This window comes from Lepidochelys olivacea (assembly GCF_965140295.1).
Source record: "Lepidochelys olivacea isolate rLepOli2 genome assembly, chromosome: 11".
Classification (NCBI taxonomy): domain Eukaryota; kingdom Metazoa; phylum Chordata; order Testudines; family Cheloniidae; genus Lepidochelys; species Lepidochelys olivacea.
The window spans coordinates 52,246,381-52,263,699 of NC_140421.1; the positions used below are offsets into that span (position 1 = coordinate 52,246,381).

Consider the following 17,319-nt stretch of genomic DNA (forward strand, 5'->3'; position numbering starts at 1 on the left):
CAAGTATAGGAAAGGACACTTACATTTTTAGAAATAACCCCAAGTGTCTTTGGCCTGGAATGTCCAATACTTTTTAAGGCTGTACATTTTCATTGATAATATTGACCTGCCTTCAGTATAGTGACAGGAATTAAAATTAGATCGATCTAGCAACCTCTTTTTTTTAAAGTTACATTTAATGTAGTTTGCATATTGAACAAAAACATGGCAGTGTGCAAATTCCATGATATGTCAAATTAGTGGTTCAAGTGCAGAACCTAAAGAATGCAACGCTTGCTAGGCGTTTTCTGTACTGACATGGGTCAGATTTTTTTTAAAAACCCTACAAAAATGTACAACTTTTTCAAATATAAATAGCTTTGCTTAGAGAATCTGAATAGTATCTTAACAGAAGTGCTACTCAATTTCATTTAGAAGTCTTAATATAGAAAGAATTAACAAATGTATTAATGGTTCAATCTAACAGAACAAAGTATGGGATGGAGCTGTGATTTTGTGGGCAGCTATCACAACTATCCAGCTACTAACTGCTGTTTCTCAGAAGATGGCTCTTTACTTGCTGTTAGCTTTGAAGAAACAGTCACTGTGTGGAACTCGGATACCTGGGATCTTATATGCACTTTCTGTCATCCACCTGGAAAAATACAGTATGTAACATTGTTTATCATTTGGCTTTTTACTTTCAAGTTAAGACTACTTAAAAAGGTAATTTCATCTATAGCATTCAAAGAGCACTAGTATGTATTCATACAGAGATGAAATATTTAACATTTGTATAAATCTCCTCTGATGATGAGCTTTTAGAGTTGTAGGTACTAAAATATTTGTTACAATATTTATTTAAAGCTGTTTTGCTAAAAGTTGGGCTTGTTCAATAACTTTTCCTAAATGAAGATCAGTCCACCCAGCTCCCTTTGCTGTTTCATCTGCCCCTCCATCTCTCTTGTGTGACTCCCTTCTTCCACTATATACCCATGCCTACTTCACATATTCAGGACACAGTTACTACTGACTCTCTCTTTCTCTCTCCTTTATTTCCATTATTCTGCAGGGCGGAGCTGAGGATCAAGGGGTTAAAGCTGATCACCCTCCCCCTTTTCCACACCAGCCCAATCACTTTCCTACTTAAACATGTGCATTATGAAAGAACAGCTTAATTAAAAAATCACTAATACCAAATTAAACAAGTGAACTGAGAATTTATTATTAGTGTGAAACTTTTGTCATTTTGGATCCTGGTTAACCCATATTGCAAAATATTTGCTGAGAAAGTTGTCCCATTGTCCAGTATTGTTTGATCTCAACAGAAGGCATCCTGATGTCTATACACACAAGTTCTTGATCAGGATAATGCAGAAGAAAACCATACGTCATTGCTGGGGATGAGAGGAGTTGAAATGGAGACTAGGACAATCTCACTTTTGAGTTTCTGGACTTGTGTGAATATACATTTCTGCTTTACCATTCCTTCAATATAGTTCCTGGGTTGATCTAGTTATAAAGATGCCAGGTTGAAAAAATTGCAGGAAATTTGCTTTGTCTGAATCTGGTGTCTTAAAAATGCTAAAGATTCACTTGAAGCATTCACTCCATTGAATAAACTTTTAAGATACACACTTTATTCTCCCTTCTCATTATAATACTGTCTTTGAGAGTGCAGTATTTGTGGAAGTGTTTGGTTGTTTTTGTTTTTTACCAAGCAGATCGGGTTTGGAAAAGTGCTTGTAACTTGAGAAAATAGTTTTTGCTACCTTGGCATAGTAATGGGTATGACCCATCATTATTCTCAGAGCTTTTGACCCTTTTATCCATTATCCTCCTGTCACATGGGAATATATATTTCTGAGAAGATTGGCTAATACTGTGAAATTTTTTCTTGGAAGTACTGCCTGTCACAGGTGGTGCTCCTGAGAATGGTGACACAGTACTGCTATCAAGTACCTAGCCTGCTGAGGTGTAACTATTTGCAACAAACGACTGAAAACAAATACTGAGTTATGGCCATCTTAAAAGGACACTGTCAACTTAAAAATGCAAAACTCAATATTTTTGACCTGTTGGTGTTCATTGAACACTTTAGGACTATAACTGTAGTTCTGTGAATTTGTCAGCATTTTGTATAGTTGGTCAGTTTCACGTTTTCCTCTGAATAGTCAATTTCCTATGGGTCTCTCACAATAGGGGAAAGAAATTTGAGCAATTTGTGACTGTAAAAGGACAGAAGCTGGCAGAAAAATTCAGGGACAGGTGTATTAACCACAGCTATGTTAAACTCACTTTTTAAAAAATTGACCAGCTTTTAGGTTAATGATAAGTCTGTAATCTATTAACCCAGAGAATTTTTTTCTTGTTAGCTATGATAGAACCTTTATGGTCTACATAGTGGTGCAATGGTAAATTTTCTGCAGACGGTTAAATATTTGGATGGCCTTAATTATATGTATTGGACAGCTATGCTGTAATTAAAGGGGAATTATCATTTACATTAGACCTAGAATAACTAATCCTTTTGAAACACACAAACTTGGTTACTTTCTGATATTAATATTAGAAATGTCATCACACAAAGGCTTTTTAAAGACACATTTTCTCTTGAAGTACTAGAAATCAGGATGCTACTTAATTGTACTAGTGCAAGAGAACCAGAAATTAAAATTAGAAACAGACCAGCCTAATTTTACTCTCCAATCTGAGGAGATATACTAAGGAAACCGTATTAATGGTGAAAAGTAAATTAGACTAGTAAAACTGAAAAGGAGAGAGAAAATCTGTAGTACTGTTTAGTAACACAGGTAGGAATGCTTTAAATATACGATTTTTTTATTACACTGTCACTTCTTTAACACCCATGATTGATTAACAGCTTATTGTGACCAGTATGGAATCAGGCTTATAATGGCATCTCTTTGAAAGTAGGGTGTTAAAGAATGTTGTAAGTGTCCATAGACACAGCTGCTTTTTGCTGAGATTTTTTTAAAGATTATAGCGCTTTTGAGCCACTAGAGAAGGATCTAGAGGACTAAATTTTGCAGTTACAGTAGTTAACTGAGTAGAATTTGGCTTAATTTAAAAGGATTTAAGATTTAATGGAAAGCGTGCTTGTGATTGTAATGGTAATTTACAAAGATAAACAGAAGATCTAAGGCTTATTAACTTTATTTTGGCTTTTATTCACCTAGGAACCTGTGTTTTGGGAGACTAAGTTGTTCCAAATACCTTCTTGGCACCACCGATAATGGCTTTCTTTGTTGCTGGAACCTGCTCAGTTGTGCATGTAAGATCAATTTTGTTAAATCAATGAATGTTACCTGCCAGGGCAGTACTGATAATAGTTAGCACTTACATTTTCAGTGTGACCCAGAATACTTTGAGCTTTGATTCTAAACTGACCTGCCACTTAACAGCCTATGGAAGCATAATAGAGGTACTTTACATACTTCAGTTCAATGTAACACTGTAGACCAGGGGTGGCTAACCTGTGGCTCTTCAGAAGATAATATGCTGCTCCTTGAATTGGCACCGACACCGGGCCTGGAGATACAGGCGCCAACTTTCCAATGGGGGGGTGCACGCGCGCTCGCTACTCAGCCCCTGGCTCTGCCACAGGCCCTGCCCCCACTCCACCCCCTGCAGAGCCTCCAGCGGATTGGGGAGGGGAGGGGAGGATGCTGATCAGCAGGGCTGCCAGTGGGTGGGAGGTGCTGGGAGCAGGCGGGGGGGGGGGAGGGGAGCTGATGCGGGGCTGCTGATGTGTTACTGTGGCTCTTTAGCAATGTACATTGGTAAATTCTGGCTCCTTCTCAGGCTCAGGTTGGCCACCCCTGCTGTAATCCCTGTTTGCTTTACTAACTGACACTACACCATTGTAAAGCCTGCAGCATTCCTGGCTGAAATGTTTACACTTATATTTTGACTATTGAGGAAATTTTCTGAGCTGGAGTATGATTAGGCTTGGAATGATTAATTTGTATTGGTAAATGTCAGTAAACGTTGATTTCATCATACATGCAAACCGACAAAGTTCTCATCAATAATAATAATAGAAATGTAGATAGGCAAAATGAGAAAAATTCTGCTTGAGAACTTATTAATTTGTTTTAAAGATAGTTACTTTGTATATTTTGCCATGTGATGTTGACAACGGTTATAAGGATAACTTTTTTGAATCTTGATGTCTGTTGTCACCAGATAATTGTCTTACTCTCCCATAATTTCCCACAACTGAACATTTAAATCAGTAATTTTAAAAAGCTTTAAAACCCGCAGTTTTGGGTACGTTCACAGGCAGAGGCTGAGTACAACATATGAGAATGAGGTTAACAGCTTTCTACTGGCTAGAGAAATATCCTGTCAATATGCAAGGGTTATTTTCCATCTCCTTTTTATAACCTACAAACTAAATCAGGTTGTACTGCGTAGTCGTTTGGAGAAGAGTAATGAACGGGTTTGGGATAGCAGGATTCCAAACAATATTGTATGCTTCCTTCTATCCAGTACAAGTATGACTAGATTATGCAAATCAGAGCCTTTTTTTTTTTTAAACCCTCAGGTCCAGAGTGTGTGTGCACAGCAAACTCCAACTGACTAGATAATCCAACCCTTTTTCTCTTATACTGGTATAGCAGGATTGATATAAATATCAGTTTTGACTCCCCTGTGAATGTTAAAGTTTGAGTCTTCCAGGCAGAGGTATAGCTACAGGTGTGTGTTCGACATTTGGCTTCTTATTTAGTAAAACATCTAGCTTCCTTTCATGTCTTGTGGTTTATTTTTTAGTGGAATGGAGTGCCCAGCTCAACGTCATGGTGCTGCAACCTGACCCTCTTTCAGAAAACATTGCTGCAGTCTCAAGGCTCTTGGAAGGTTCAGACCGTAAGTACAAAGGTTTCCTTTGCTAGCAAGAGAGGGTGAAAGCTGCAACACTGAAAACATAGCTTCTAGAAGATTGTATTTTTATTGTTGAAGACCTGGGGTTTTTTTGGTTGGTTGGTTGGGTTGTGTTTTTTAAAGTCACAAAATAGACTGTAGTTCCTTAAATTTTGTCTGTGTAGGAAACTGGGCCATGTCTGATACCAGCAGGTAAGTAGGGCTCCCCTGCCACCCATCCTTCCCTGAACACAGTTGGTTGCTACTTTGGCAATGCAAATATGGGTCAGTCACTCTTTCTGCATGGGGTGTTCTTAGTAGGGATGTAAAATGTTAACCAGTAAGCATTAGTCTTACCGATTAACCTGCCTAAACCGTTAATCCCTGGGCCAGCCAGTTTTCTGGCCCTTTAATTGGTTAACCGTTTAAACGAAATGTGTAAATCTTTTTAACGGTTAATTTTTTAAACTGTATTTACATCCCTAATTCTTAGTCCTTTCCACACTACCTAAATTTAGGGGGGCATTTGTTTCACTGTGTATAATGTCTAATGTAGATAGAGCCTTAATGCAACGTTTTTAGTTCTTTTGCTTTGCAGAGAGGTTTAGTTTCTGTTTTTGCTCTCTGGCTGGGAATACCATGAAGGTAGAATGTACATTCTTGGGGATGGATGCCGCCTATCATTCAGTCACACATTATCCATCCAATTAAGGATAACTGCACACTGAAGTTGAGGGGAGTCCCATCCGGCCATCTTTAGCTATGACATGTGGGGCCTTGTCTAGCCCAAGAAGGGTGGGAAGAAAATGCTTTTGTTTATTAAAAATAAAAAAATTGTTTTGCCAGTGTTTGTATTTAAGCCAAATGAGCCAAAGCCATTCTGTATCCAGAGAAATGTCTGTAGAGAGAGAATCCAGTGGGCTGTCTTCATTCCAAGAGATGTGCCTGAATCAATTGGCTCAGAAAAACACCAGTGGTTAAGCAGATCTCAACTTTACTTCCTGACTGGAACACAGGTAAGAAGTGACAGGCAGGGAAGGGGGAATAAGAGAACTGTTGCTTTAAAACTTTCATGCTAACTGCTGATCAAGCAATAAAAATCCAGGCCTCTGGTAGTCAGTGTAATGGGCTTCCATTTATGAATTTGTTGTTGCTTTTAACCAGTATAAGGTATAATGTGGTCATTGGTTTTCAGTTTCCAAAACAGTCCAACTTCTTCCTTGATTAGTTTTGATTCCACTGCCTCAACCGGATGAAAGAGCAACACTACATAATCTGGGGATCTATAAAGAAAATTGCCATTATTGCCTAACACTTATCAGACTACCTTATGAACTATTTATTGCTCTTTATGCAAATATTTTTTTAAAATCGTTAAATTATTAAATCCAAAACCTACTAGTTGCCCCCAGAGCTTTGTCTTTCCTTCCCGCTCTTCCCCTTTCCACCCTCCATCTCTTGGTCTCTGACTTTTCCCCTTCATTGTTTTGTTGTGGTTTCTGTATGAAATATGCTGTGGGGAATGTATGTCTGCTTTTATTTCACTCAAATGACAAATTTTTGGACCATGAAACTATTTTGTAAATAATACATTGAAGTGTCGTTCCACTCCATAATCTGACTGCATCATTCTGCATGTTCTAGGATCTACTGACATTTAGCACAAAGTCCACAGAAGAAAGGCTTACACCATCAAGTAAACAGGTATTTTTACAGTTGTTCTGATAGCCGGGCTGTGCAAAGGAGTTCAAAATTCATTCAGTTGGAAACTTATTTGTCAGATCTAAATTCTCTTCTGTCATAAGTGTTCAGATGACCTTGACATGGAACGAGAGGTGCTAATCTAAAGATGCAGTCATATTTAATTTGATTTTTTGCTTATTTTTTAGCAGTATTGCTCCTTTTATAAAGACTTATTAAAAGCTGAAGTAACAAATGGCTGTCCTTTCTCCTGGCAAAAAAGTGTTGCATCTGTACTAAAAAGCACATACCTTAAAAGAGGTATCTTGGTATTTTAAAGTGCTATTACTTCTCAATTGGCATGGCACTGCAGCTGTTTAAAATCTTTAGTTTTCTGTGTTAACTATTTTCTTGTGTACTTAATAATGGAGATGCTGCGTTCTGTAACTTCTGAAAATGCTTTTTAATGTAGAGCTGGGAAAATGCAAAAAATTGACTTTGTGCAGAAGTCAGTTTGTGTTTTATAAATTACACATACAGTAGAACCTCAAAGATATAAACATGAGAGTTAAGAACTAAGTGGTCAGTCACATGCCTCATTTGGAACCAGAAGTATGCAGTCAGGCAGCTGCAGAGACTGGAGGGGGGTGGGGGGAAGCAAGTACAGTACTGTGTTAAACGTAAACAACCAAAAAAAAAAAGGAAAGTTTTTTAACAAATTTGACAAGCGAAGGAAACTGTTTTTGTGCTTGTTTCATTTAAATTAAGATGGTTTAAAAACAGCATTTTTCTTCAAAGCTGTATTTAATATATCAGTATTCAGTTGTAAATTTTTGAAAGAACAATAACGTTTTGTTCCGTTACGAACAGCCTCCATTCCTGAGGTGTTCGTAACTGTGAGGCTCTACTGTAGTCATATTGTTAATGGCCCTTTGTTTGAGTTTCATGGAAAGTGGAAATTTGATTCATCTTCACGAGCATTAGTGTTAAGTGAATTTCAAAATTATATGAGCAAGTATTGAGTGAATTTAAAATTCATATACAGAAAGCTTTCATACTAGGGGCAGGTCTATACTAGAATCACTACTTTGGCACAACTGCATCGGAGAGCATCTCCTGCCGACATAGCACCAGTGTGGACAACGCTTAGGTCGCTGTAACTTCTTTCAGACCTTTAGGAGTGCTTCCATACTCATTGAATCAGAACAAAAACAGTACCACTTGATTAATTCGATCAATCCCAATTAAGCCATGCATATCAACGTTCAGATAGCTACTATTCACAGTCACAATCTAAAACAAATCACTAAGACTTAAAATAGACTTCTTAAAACTATATTCATCTGTTGTTTGAGAAAATAGTAACTATTCATCATTTATTCTGTACTCTTTAGTTCAGTGGTAGTGATACTAGTCTGAGAAGTGACTGTGTAAAATTGCTGCCATAGGGTGTCTGACTCCAGATCCAGGCTGCTAAATTGACAAAGTGTTGGGGAGGTAATTCTAATTTCTAGCCCTGTGTATACACCTGGAATCTGAAAGTCAAGATGGGTTCTTTCTAGCTCCATGCATCAACATGTATATTAAAGGATACATTGTTAGAAGTTAATTTGATGCATGAACCAGTATAGAATCTAAATGGCTTTTGTAGTTCCTTGGAGCTGTACCTCTGCTCCCATATAGGGGTAAGGAAGATGTGATTTAGATTTTGGGGGTTTCCACTGGATTTGTGTGGCCCCTCTTCCTCAACTTCCCCTCTCAGGTTCCTTGTTAAACTGGCGTTTACAGGAGCCATGCAAGTGGCTCCACTCAGCCCATGCTCCCAGACCTCCTACTCCCTTGAGGATGGGGTCCAAATTGCAGAGGAAATGTGGGTGAGTTACAATGATAGCTCCACAGCTAACTCCCTTTCTCCCTGTGATCCTCGATTCATGAGCTTGGGTTAAAGGAGAAAGAAGTCACAAAAGTGACGCATCTGAGCCATTAGCAATTATCTTTGAAAAGTCATCGAAGATGGGAGACGTTCCAGAAGACTGGAAAAGGGCAAATATAGTGCCCATCTATAAAAAGGGAAATAAGGACAACCCAGGGAATTGCAGACCAGTCAGCTTAACTTCTGTACCTGGAAAGATAATAGAGCAAATAATTAAGCAATCAATTTGCAAACACCTAGAAGATGATAAGGTGACAAATAACAGTCAGCATGGATTTGTCAAGAACAAGTCATGTCAAACCAACCTGATAGCTTTCTTTGACAGGGTAACAAGCCTTGTGTGGGGGGGGGGGAGCAGTAGATGTGGTATACCTTGATTTTAGTAAGGCTTTTGATACTGTCTTGCATGTAGACAGTAAACCAATAGGGAAATACAACCTAGATGGAGCTACTATAAGGAGGGTGCATAACTGATTGGAAAATTGTTCCTAGAGCATAGTTCAGTGGTTCACATTCATGCTGGAAGGGCATAACGAGTGGGGTCCCACATGAATCGGTTCTGTTCAATATCTTCATCAGTGATTTAGATAATGGCATAGAGAGTACACTTATAAAGTTTGTGGACGATACCAAGCTGGGAGGGGTTGCAAGTGCTTTGGAGGATAGGATTAAAATTCAAAATGATCTGGACAAACTGGAGAAATGTTCTGAAGCAAATATTCTGTAATTCAATAAGGACAAATGCAAAGTACTCCACTTAGGAAGGAACAATCAGTGGCACACATACAAAATGGGAAATGACTGCCTAGGAAGGAGTACTGTGGAAAGGGATCTGGGGGTCATAGTAGACCACAAGCTAAATATGAGCCAACAGTGTAACACTGTTGCAAAAAAAAAAAAAGCGAACATCATTTTGCGATGTATTAGCAAGAGTATTGTAAGCAAGACATGAGACGTAATTCTTCCGCTCTACTCCATGCTGCTTAGGCCTCAACTGGAGTATTGTGTCCAGTTCTGGGCGTCACATTTCAGGAAAGGTGTGGACAAATTGGAGAAAGTGCAGAGAAGAGCAACAAAAAATGATTAAAGGTCTAGAAAACATGACCTCTGAGGGAAGATTGAAAAAAAATTGGGTTTGTTTAGTCTGGAGAAGAGAAGACCGAGAGGGGACATAACAGTTTTCAAGTACATAAAAGATTGTTACAAGGAGGAGGGAGAAAAATGGCTGTTAACCTCTGAGGATAGGACAAGAAGCAATGGGCTTAAATTGCAGGAAGGGCAGTTTAGATTGGACATTAGGTAAAATTTCCTGTCAGAGTGGTTAAGCACTGAAATAAATTGTCTAGGGAGGTTGTGGAATCTCCATCACTGGGGATTTTTAAGAGCAGGTTAGACAAATACCTGTCAGGGATGGTCTAGATAATACTTAGTCCTGCCTTGAGAGCAGGGGACTGGACTAGATGAGCTCTCAAGGTCCCTTCCAGTTCTGTGATTCTGTCTGCGGGGCCCAAGAGCCGTTGGATGCCAGTCCCCTCTTCACGCAGATAGTGAATTGAGGTAAATCAGCAAGCAGCAAACGTTGATTTAAATAATTTGATTTTAATTATGGTTTGCATTTGTACTTTTTAGTTATTTTCCAAAAGAAAAGTTGATTTCTCATGGGTTGGTAACCATTAAAACATGTTGTTGAATTGGAACTAAATGTAGCCTTTACATTATATTTTGTGCTTCTTTTTGCTAACCAGGAAAATACATTAAATCTATACACACTGATTTAAACAATTATATAGCTTATTAATAAAAAATATAAGAGTTATGTTAGAAAATGGTGAATGATTCATTTGTTATTTACTAGATTAATTTTTTTTACTTGCATTGCGCCAAGCTGTACTTGGGTGGAAATTCAAATTCAATTAAAAATCTGCCAAAACAGAATTTTTTTTTTAAAGAAAACTACCTGAAATGTGCTGGATACTAAACTTTTTTCCTGTCATAAGAGTTGAGCAAAATATTTTTCATATTTAAAACTCGATTTATTAAACAAGGGTAATATCTGTAGTTAGTGAATTGAGCTGATTTTTTGGTCGTCATGTCCTTCAAGATTTTAGAACTAATAGATCTCATCCTCTCACACCTAGATGTTCTTCATAGATTAGAAGAGGAAAACAAGTATTCCTACCATTTCAACTCCCATTTAGTTTCTTAACTTTGAATGAACAAGTCATTGAACTGAACTAGGGGAATAAACAGAAATAAAGAAAATATTCTTCCTGCACCTGCAGAAGAGGCTACTGTTAAAAACTGGGTTAGCACTACAACAAATTCTGGTTCCAGGTGCATAATCAGTGACAAACCAATCCAGTGGTTTGACTTTCGTTAATATTTGGCAGCAAATGTACTGCTTAATATTTTTGTATTGGATTTAAATGACTTTAATAGATGTATAATCTAAGTTTGGACCTTATCAGTTTTTATCCACCCTGCATGCAGAGGGATAATATGCCCTTGAGTAATTGAAGTAATCAGATCTTACTCAGAATGTGCACAGAAATCAGATCTTTTGAGTAAAAAGGTGCTTTTTTTTGTTGTTGTTAAAGTCACTTTTCTGATTATAACTGAATTAAAGTTTAATGTGGAGTGTTAAAATGTAAAATTTAAAGAAGAATATTCACAATATCCAAGTGAATTAGGCTGTATCTGAACTGTGTGTTGGAAAATTCTAAACACTTATTGCTGAACATTAGCAGCAATTCATTCAAGGGCATTCGTATGAGAGAGAGAATTCAGATTCTTGGCCCTGAAATATTGTCCTTTTCTTCTTCTCAGAAAGGAAGGGCTCTTTCCCCTTTTAAACTACCTATTCTGTTTTTTACTTCGTTCTTTTTAGCTGGCAGTAGAGGAGAGTCTCCCTATGACCCCCTTTTATTTGCTATTGGGAAAGCACAGGCATCAACAACAATCAAAAGAGAATGCAGATCTTGGCACAGCAGTTGTCCAGAGTCACTTAGCCCAAGATTCACCTGCAATCAAAGAGGTGAGAGAGAGAGAGAGAGTGTGTGTATGTGTGTGTAATAAATGTATATATAAAAGCATGAGAAATGGAACTTCAGTAAAACCTCTGTTTTCTTGTCTCCTCAGCTCCTACACACTCCTGCACATGTGTTGCCATCTGCTTCTTTCTTGTGTTCCATTTTTATTAATTCAATGCTGATATCCAAGGAGAATAAAAGGTAAAAAAAACCAGTCAAGGTGGCTTAAATAAGTTTCATATGTCAACTAGATCTTACTTAAGTGTTGTGGCACTTTTCCTATTTTTTTTATTCATTCCATTTGTTATCATAGTTCATAAGAATGATTATAATTAAGGTGTCATTGTCTCAGGAAGTGAATACTCTATCTGTAAAGGAGATCATGAAGGCAAAATTTAAATAGTTGAAATTGGGGGAGAGAGACCCCCACAGGAGTTCCTAGGGTTTTTTTAATTAGGATTTAATTTATTGATAGCATTGCATAGCAAGTTAACAGGATTAACTGGTTTAGCGGTAATATGCAACAGTTTGGTATGTCTGAGGTGTCTTCATTTATGAAGATTACTCCTTTGCGAGATAAATGTATGTTCTTGTTTAATTAAAAAAAAATTATCCATACAGATTGGTGGCCTATGATAGTAATTTTGTAGTAGATTTATTAGTATGCTAAGTACACTGAAACCAGTGAAATACTTAGCATGCTAAGATTAACCATTAGACACCCTATTCTTGAAAACCTTTCATACATAAGTGTGTACCAAACAATGAATTAGATCTCCAGAGAAACATGGTTGGTTTGTTTGTTTGTTTTTAATTATTGTTCATATTGCGGTAGTACCAATGAGCTCAAACCAGGATTGGGTACCCTGTGCATTAGGCATTTCACAAACACTTGCAAAGACATACACCAGACACTAGAAACCTTTGCTGGTACGAGGGGGGGTCATGTTTTCTGTTTTGTTTTTTTGTAACCTTTCTGTACCAGCAAAAGCTGTCATGTAGATGCAGTTATAGCAGAATAAAAGGTTTCAGAGTAACAGCCGTGTTAGTCTGTATTTGCAAAAAGAAAAGGAGGACTTGTGGCACCTTAGAGACTAACCAATTTATTTGAGCATAAGCTTTCGTGAGCTACAGCTCACTTCATCGGATGCATACAAAAGCAGAATAAAAGTGCTTTTGCCAGTAGAACTTGCTTCGCTCACTAAATCAGCTTAAGCTATACAGGCAACAACACTTTTTAGCTGGTATAAGCTGTATCTACATTAGGAGGGTTTGTCAGTCATCCTGGTTAGAATTTCTGCACATACAGTCTAACAGCTTATCCTATAAATACTTACACATATGTAACATTACTCACCTGAAATCCTATTATGATTACTGGGTCTAGCCAAATAAGTAAAGTTACACATGAGTGTAAGAACTTGTAGGATTGGACTCTAAAAAGACAGTGACATTCAAATATGTAAAAATTGTATAAATACATATACATGCAAATATTTATGCACTTTATCTTGATGTCAGTATCCACATCTGCCTGTCAATGGTATATAACTTGCTTATGCATAAAGTGTGTGTGTACATATATAGGGGGTGCAGTAGAGATTTCTTAATTCAGTGATGAGTATAGGACACCCATGTTACTCGCAAGCAGAGAGTTATACAGGTCATCTCAGACAAGTTCCAGTTACACTTTCAGACAACATGCAGCAGCAGGTATTCTGTAGGTAACTATTTTAAACCTTTTTTATTGGGACTCTTTTTTGAAACCCATTCTACCTTAATATAATTTGGTCTTCTGCACAAGACTGAGGGAGTGTGAGCGGGAGAGAGGACGCTATAACCAATAACTTTTTAAAGTTTCTCTGAAAAGTTACTGTAATGCTTTTTCTGTACTTAGAAATGTCAGCACTTTAAGGTCTGATATCTCTGCATTCTCCAGGCCTTAAAGACGACATCGTGGCCTGTAGGGAGGGTGGAAAACCCATTCTTCCAATGGTATAAAACATGCATTTCTGGTCCTGTAAAATCATGAGATTATACCTATTACTGATGCAAGACTGAATATATTCTATCCAGTACCTTATTACTAACATAATATGGAGAAATAAAATTGTCAAAGATATGTTTCATTTCAAATAAAATGGCAGGTATTTGAAAGTGTTCAAGGGTTTGGATTGTTATAATCCAGGAGAAATGGATTAGTGGGTGGAGAGTGGGTGAGATGGGCAAAGGTGTGTGATGCATGCAGTTGAGCTGTTCAGTTTAAGGGATTGTTCTAGTGCCCATTAAAGCCAATGGGAATTTTTCTATCGACTTCAAAGGACATTGGATCAGACCCAAATATTAGGCCTTATTCTAGATATTTGTAGTGTGTTTGTGTATATACGTGCTACATATGCTGAGAGTAATCTGTTTAAATTGTAAATTCTTTGGGGCACATCTTTTCCTTGTAAGTAAAGTACCTTGCAGTGCTACATAAATAAGTTATATAATGTATATAAAATTCACCTGCACAGACAATTTAGCTCCATATCACGATTTAGTATCGAAACTATATTCTCATTCCTTCCTGTGGTGGAATATGCTGATAGTCTCTTTTCCTCTGTCCCCCTACTTTAAAGTGCCAGAGAAGCGGTTGATGAAGTTGAAATGGACAGTGAAAAAGCGGAGGATGAATCAGATGAGGATTTAGAGCTTACGGAGATGGAACAAGATATAAATCCTACAGAGTTTTTGGGTGAAATTACCCAAACTAAACTGTCTAAATCTCAGGAAAAACAACTGCGAAAGATAAGAAGAATGGACTACAGTTGGGTAGCTGCTCTCTAGAAACAAGACATGTTGCATTTTATATATTCTTATGAACTTAAATATTAATGAATTAAATACTGTGTTCTATCAAAAAGCTCTCTTCCAAGCCTTTGTCTTATGTTTTTTTATTGGATTCTAATATTTAATGTAAAAGGTATTATTTCAAAGCAAGTATTTTGCAATTTTAATTTTCGTTAAGAAAGGAAGGCTGGTTTTGGCACTAAAGCACAGGGTCAGGGTTCTGTCCCCAGCTCTGTCTCAGATGTACTGTTACCTCAAACAACTCTTAACCTCTGTCCATTTATTCTCCAATCTGTAAAATGTAGATGTGGGGCTTGATTCAGTTCTGCATTTTATTGGCTGGTGCCCACAAATATCTAAGGCACAAGAAAGTCTCTGAAAGGATTCCAGAACCACTGCTCTGTTGTGGGTGGCCTACAGAGGGCCCAAAAGTATTGATCATGAAGGGACAGGCAGCTTTTCCAACTAGGATTTCTGTAGACTCTCAACCTCACTTTATAGCAGCTGCTGCTATTTATATTGTAGATCCTGGAAACCCCAGTTGAGGATCAGGGTCCCGTTGTGATAGGCTCTGTAAAGGCAAGTAACATAGAAGATCGTTCCAGTTGCAGAGAACATACAATCTGGGTGGTGGACAGGATGTGGCAGATGGACAAAACATAACAGGGTGGGAGAAGGAGGTTACTAACAGTTTAGCAGAAGTCTCAGCCAGCCACTCCACAGGCAGAATCTCTGGGAGTTCAGTGCAAACCCTGACTGCCCTAATCCCCCCAAAATAGCAGCTTACCTGTCCCATCACCACCACTTCCCTTTGCAAGCATGGGTGAATGCAGCCTAATACTTAACAGGTTTGAAATACCTCACTGACATTTGTTGAGCACTGAGAGATCTTTGGATGTCAGGTGCTTCAGATGTTGAAAGTATTTGTGCATCAATACTTTCTAATGTAACATGTCAAAATTTCAAATTGACTGAACTTCACTCCACTTGAAAAGAAACACAGCATCTGTTCTGGAAGGACAATGAACCCTTTAATGGGCTTCTGGTACATAAATGAAGCAAAGAATAATATAACAGCTTTAACTGTACAGGCAAATCTTTTTAACCACTTACATAATGGGTATTCTGTTGCTCAGCCCCCAACTTCCACTGTTTAACACCAGTGTTAAAATCAGTGTTAGCTTCCTCATCCCTCCTCCCCCACCAATATAAACATGCCCTTAATTATTTCAATGTAGGGTGTAGGAAGGTTCTTTGAAAAGCTTCCTTTCTTGAACGCTAAACAAAGGTCTCCAGAGCCATTTGGCTGGGCATATCACTTCCACCATTTCACTAAAACACAACTGTTCTTGTTTTATAGGGAATTTATTGTGTTGACTTTTGAATTTTATTAGCAATTTATCAATCACTCAGATCTGTTAATTTAGCCTTGAACAGTTCAAAGCAGGAACCACAAATGCTCAAAGATTATCTAGAGTATGGTGCTTAAGTAGCTTTGTCAGCATAAATCAAGCAATGAGGTAACTTTGCCTTCTGAAATAATCAGTGGGAAAAAAATTGCTCAGCACTTTTTGCTGATCTGTCCAATGTATAAAAGTGTCAAGGAAAAATCTTCTATGTGGAGCTCTAATGGAATTCCAGAGGGTTCCAGAAGTATCCAGAGCATCATGCAGGGTGACAGTGGCCAAGGCAGCATCCAACCCTCTTCTATACAGATGGGAAGACTGAACCAGCGTGTTGGAGACTTCCTCTTTTCTGCCATCTTTGTGTAAGAAAATGAAGAGAACACACAATACTTTGGTATGGCTTTTTTAGGGTATCGTTTATTCTGCTCTATTGTTACAAATAGAATGGAAGTTCTTGTGTATTAAAGTTTTGCGCACTCATAATAGAAAATGTATGTACTGTAATGCTACAGAAGGACTACAGATAAACAGTTAACAGGACACTTCATTCTTATTGAACTTGAGAAACTGCCCAAGAGTTGAAGGAAAGAACAATTGTTGAGAAATATAATACGGTCGGTCTGGTTTAATTGCCCATCAAGCTTATTTACTATGTGTGTTTTTTCAATAAATAGTTTGATATCGGTGGAATTGCGATGTCATCATTGTTTAACAGTTCTGTAACTAAAACAGCATATGATGGTATATACTGAAAGGATTTGCTGAATGGCTATTCTAGGGGAGAGGGTGTCAACCATATGGTATTCAGTAGCCTAAGGAATTCTAGCTTCTTTGTCTCTGAAGAACAACATTGCTATGGGTACCAGCATGGCCCCACAGTATGCCAATATTTTTATGGCTGACTTAGAACAACACATCCTCATCTTTCGTCCCCTAATGCCCCTACTGTACTTGCGCTACATTGATGACATCTTCATCATCTGGAAAAGAAGCCCTTGAGGAATTCCACCATGATTTCAACAACTTCCATCCCACCATCAACCTCAGCCTGGACAAGTCCACACAAGAGATCCACTTCCTGGATACTACAGTACTAATAAGCGATGGTCACATAAACACCACCCTATACCAGAAACCTACTGACCGCTATAATTACCTAAATGCCTCAAGCTTTCATCCAGACCACACCACACAATCCATTGTCTACAGCCAAGCTCTAAGATACAACTGCATTTGCTCCAACCCCTCAGAGACAAACGCCTACAAGATCTCTGTCAAGTGTTCTTACAACTGCAGTACCCCCCTGCTGAAGTGAAGAAACAGTTTGACAGAGCCAGAAAAGTACCCAGAAGTCACCTACTACAGGACAGACCCAACAAAGAAAGTAACAGAACGCCACTAGCTGTCACCTTCAGCCATCAATTAAAACCTCTCCAGTGCATCATCAAGGATCTACAACCTATCCTGAAGGACGATCCCTCGCTCTCCCAGATCTTGGGTGACAGGCCAGTCCTTGCTTACAGACAGCCCCCCAACCTGAAGCAAATACCAGCAACCACAGACCAGAACCACT

General features: G+C 38.2%; 1 protein-coding gene across 3 annotated transcripts in view; it reads left to right on the forward strand.

Moving 5' to 3' along the window:
- WDR75 (WD repeat domain 75) overlaps nt 1-16,436 on the forward strand; it is a 40,718-nt gene extending 24,282 nt beyond the window's left edge. For all 3 annotated transcript variants that reach the window (XM_084643601.1, XM_084643603.1, XM_084643602.1), the window contains exons 14-21: nt 467-647; nt 3,180-3,274; nt 4,777-4,872; nt 5,713-5,882; nt 6,511-6,570; nt 11,367-11,513; nt 11,618-11,709; nt 14,130-16,436. In XM_084643601.1, coding sequence (XP_084499727.1) covers nt 467-647; nt 3,180-3,274; nt 4,777-4,872; nt 5,713-5,882; nt 6,511-6,570; nt 11,367-11,513; nt 11,618-11,709; nt 14,130-14,337 — 1,049 coding nt within the window. In that variant the 3' untranslated portion in view covers nt 14,338-16,436. The remainder of the gene's footprint in view (nt 1-466; nt 648-3,179; nt 3,275-4,776; nt 4,873-5,712; nt 5,883-6,510; nt 6,571-11,366; nt 11,514-11,617; nt 11,710-14,129) is intronic.
- The last annotated feature ends 883 nt before the right edge of the window (nt 16,437-17,319 follow it).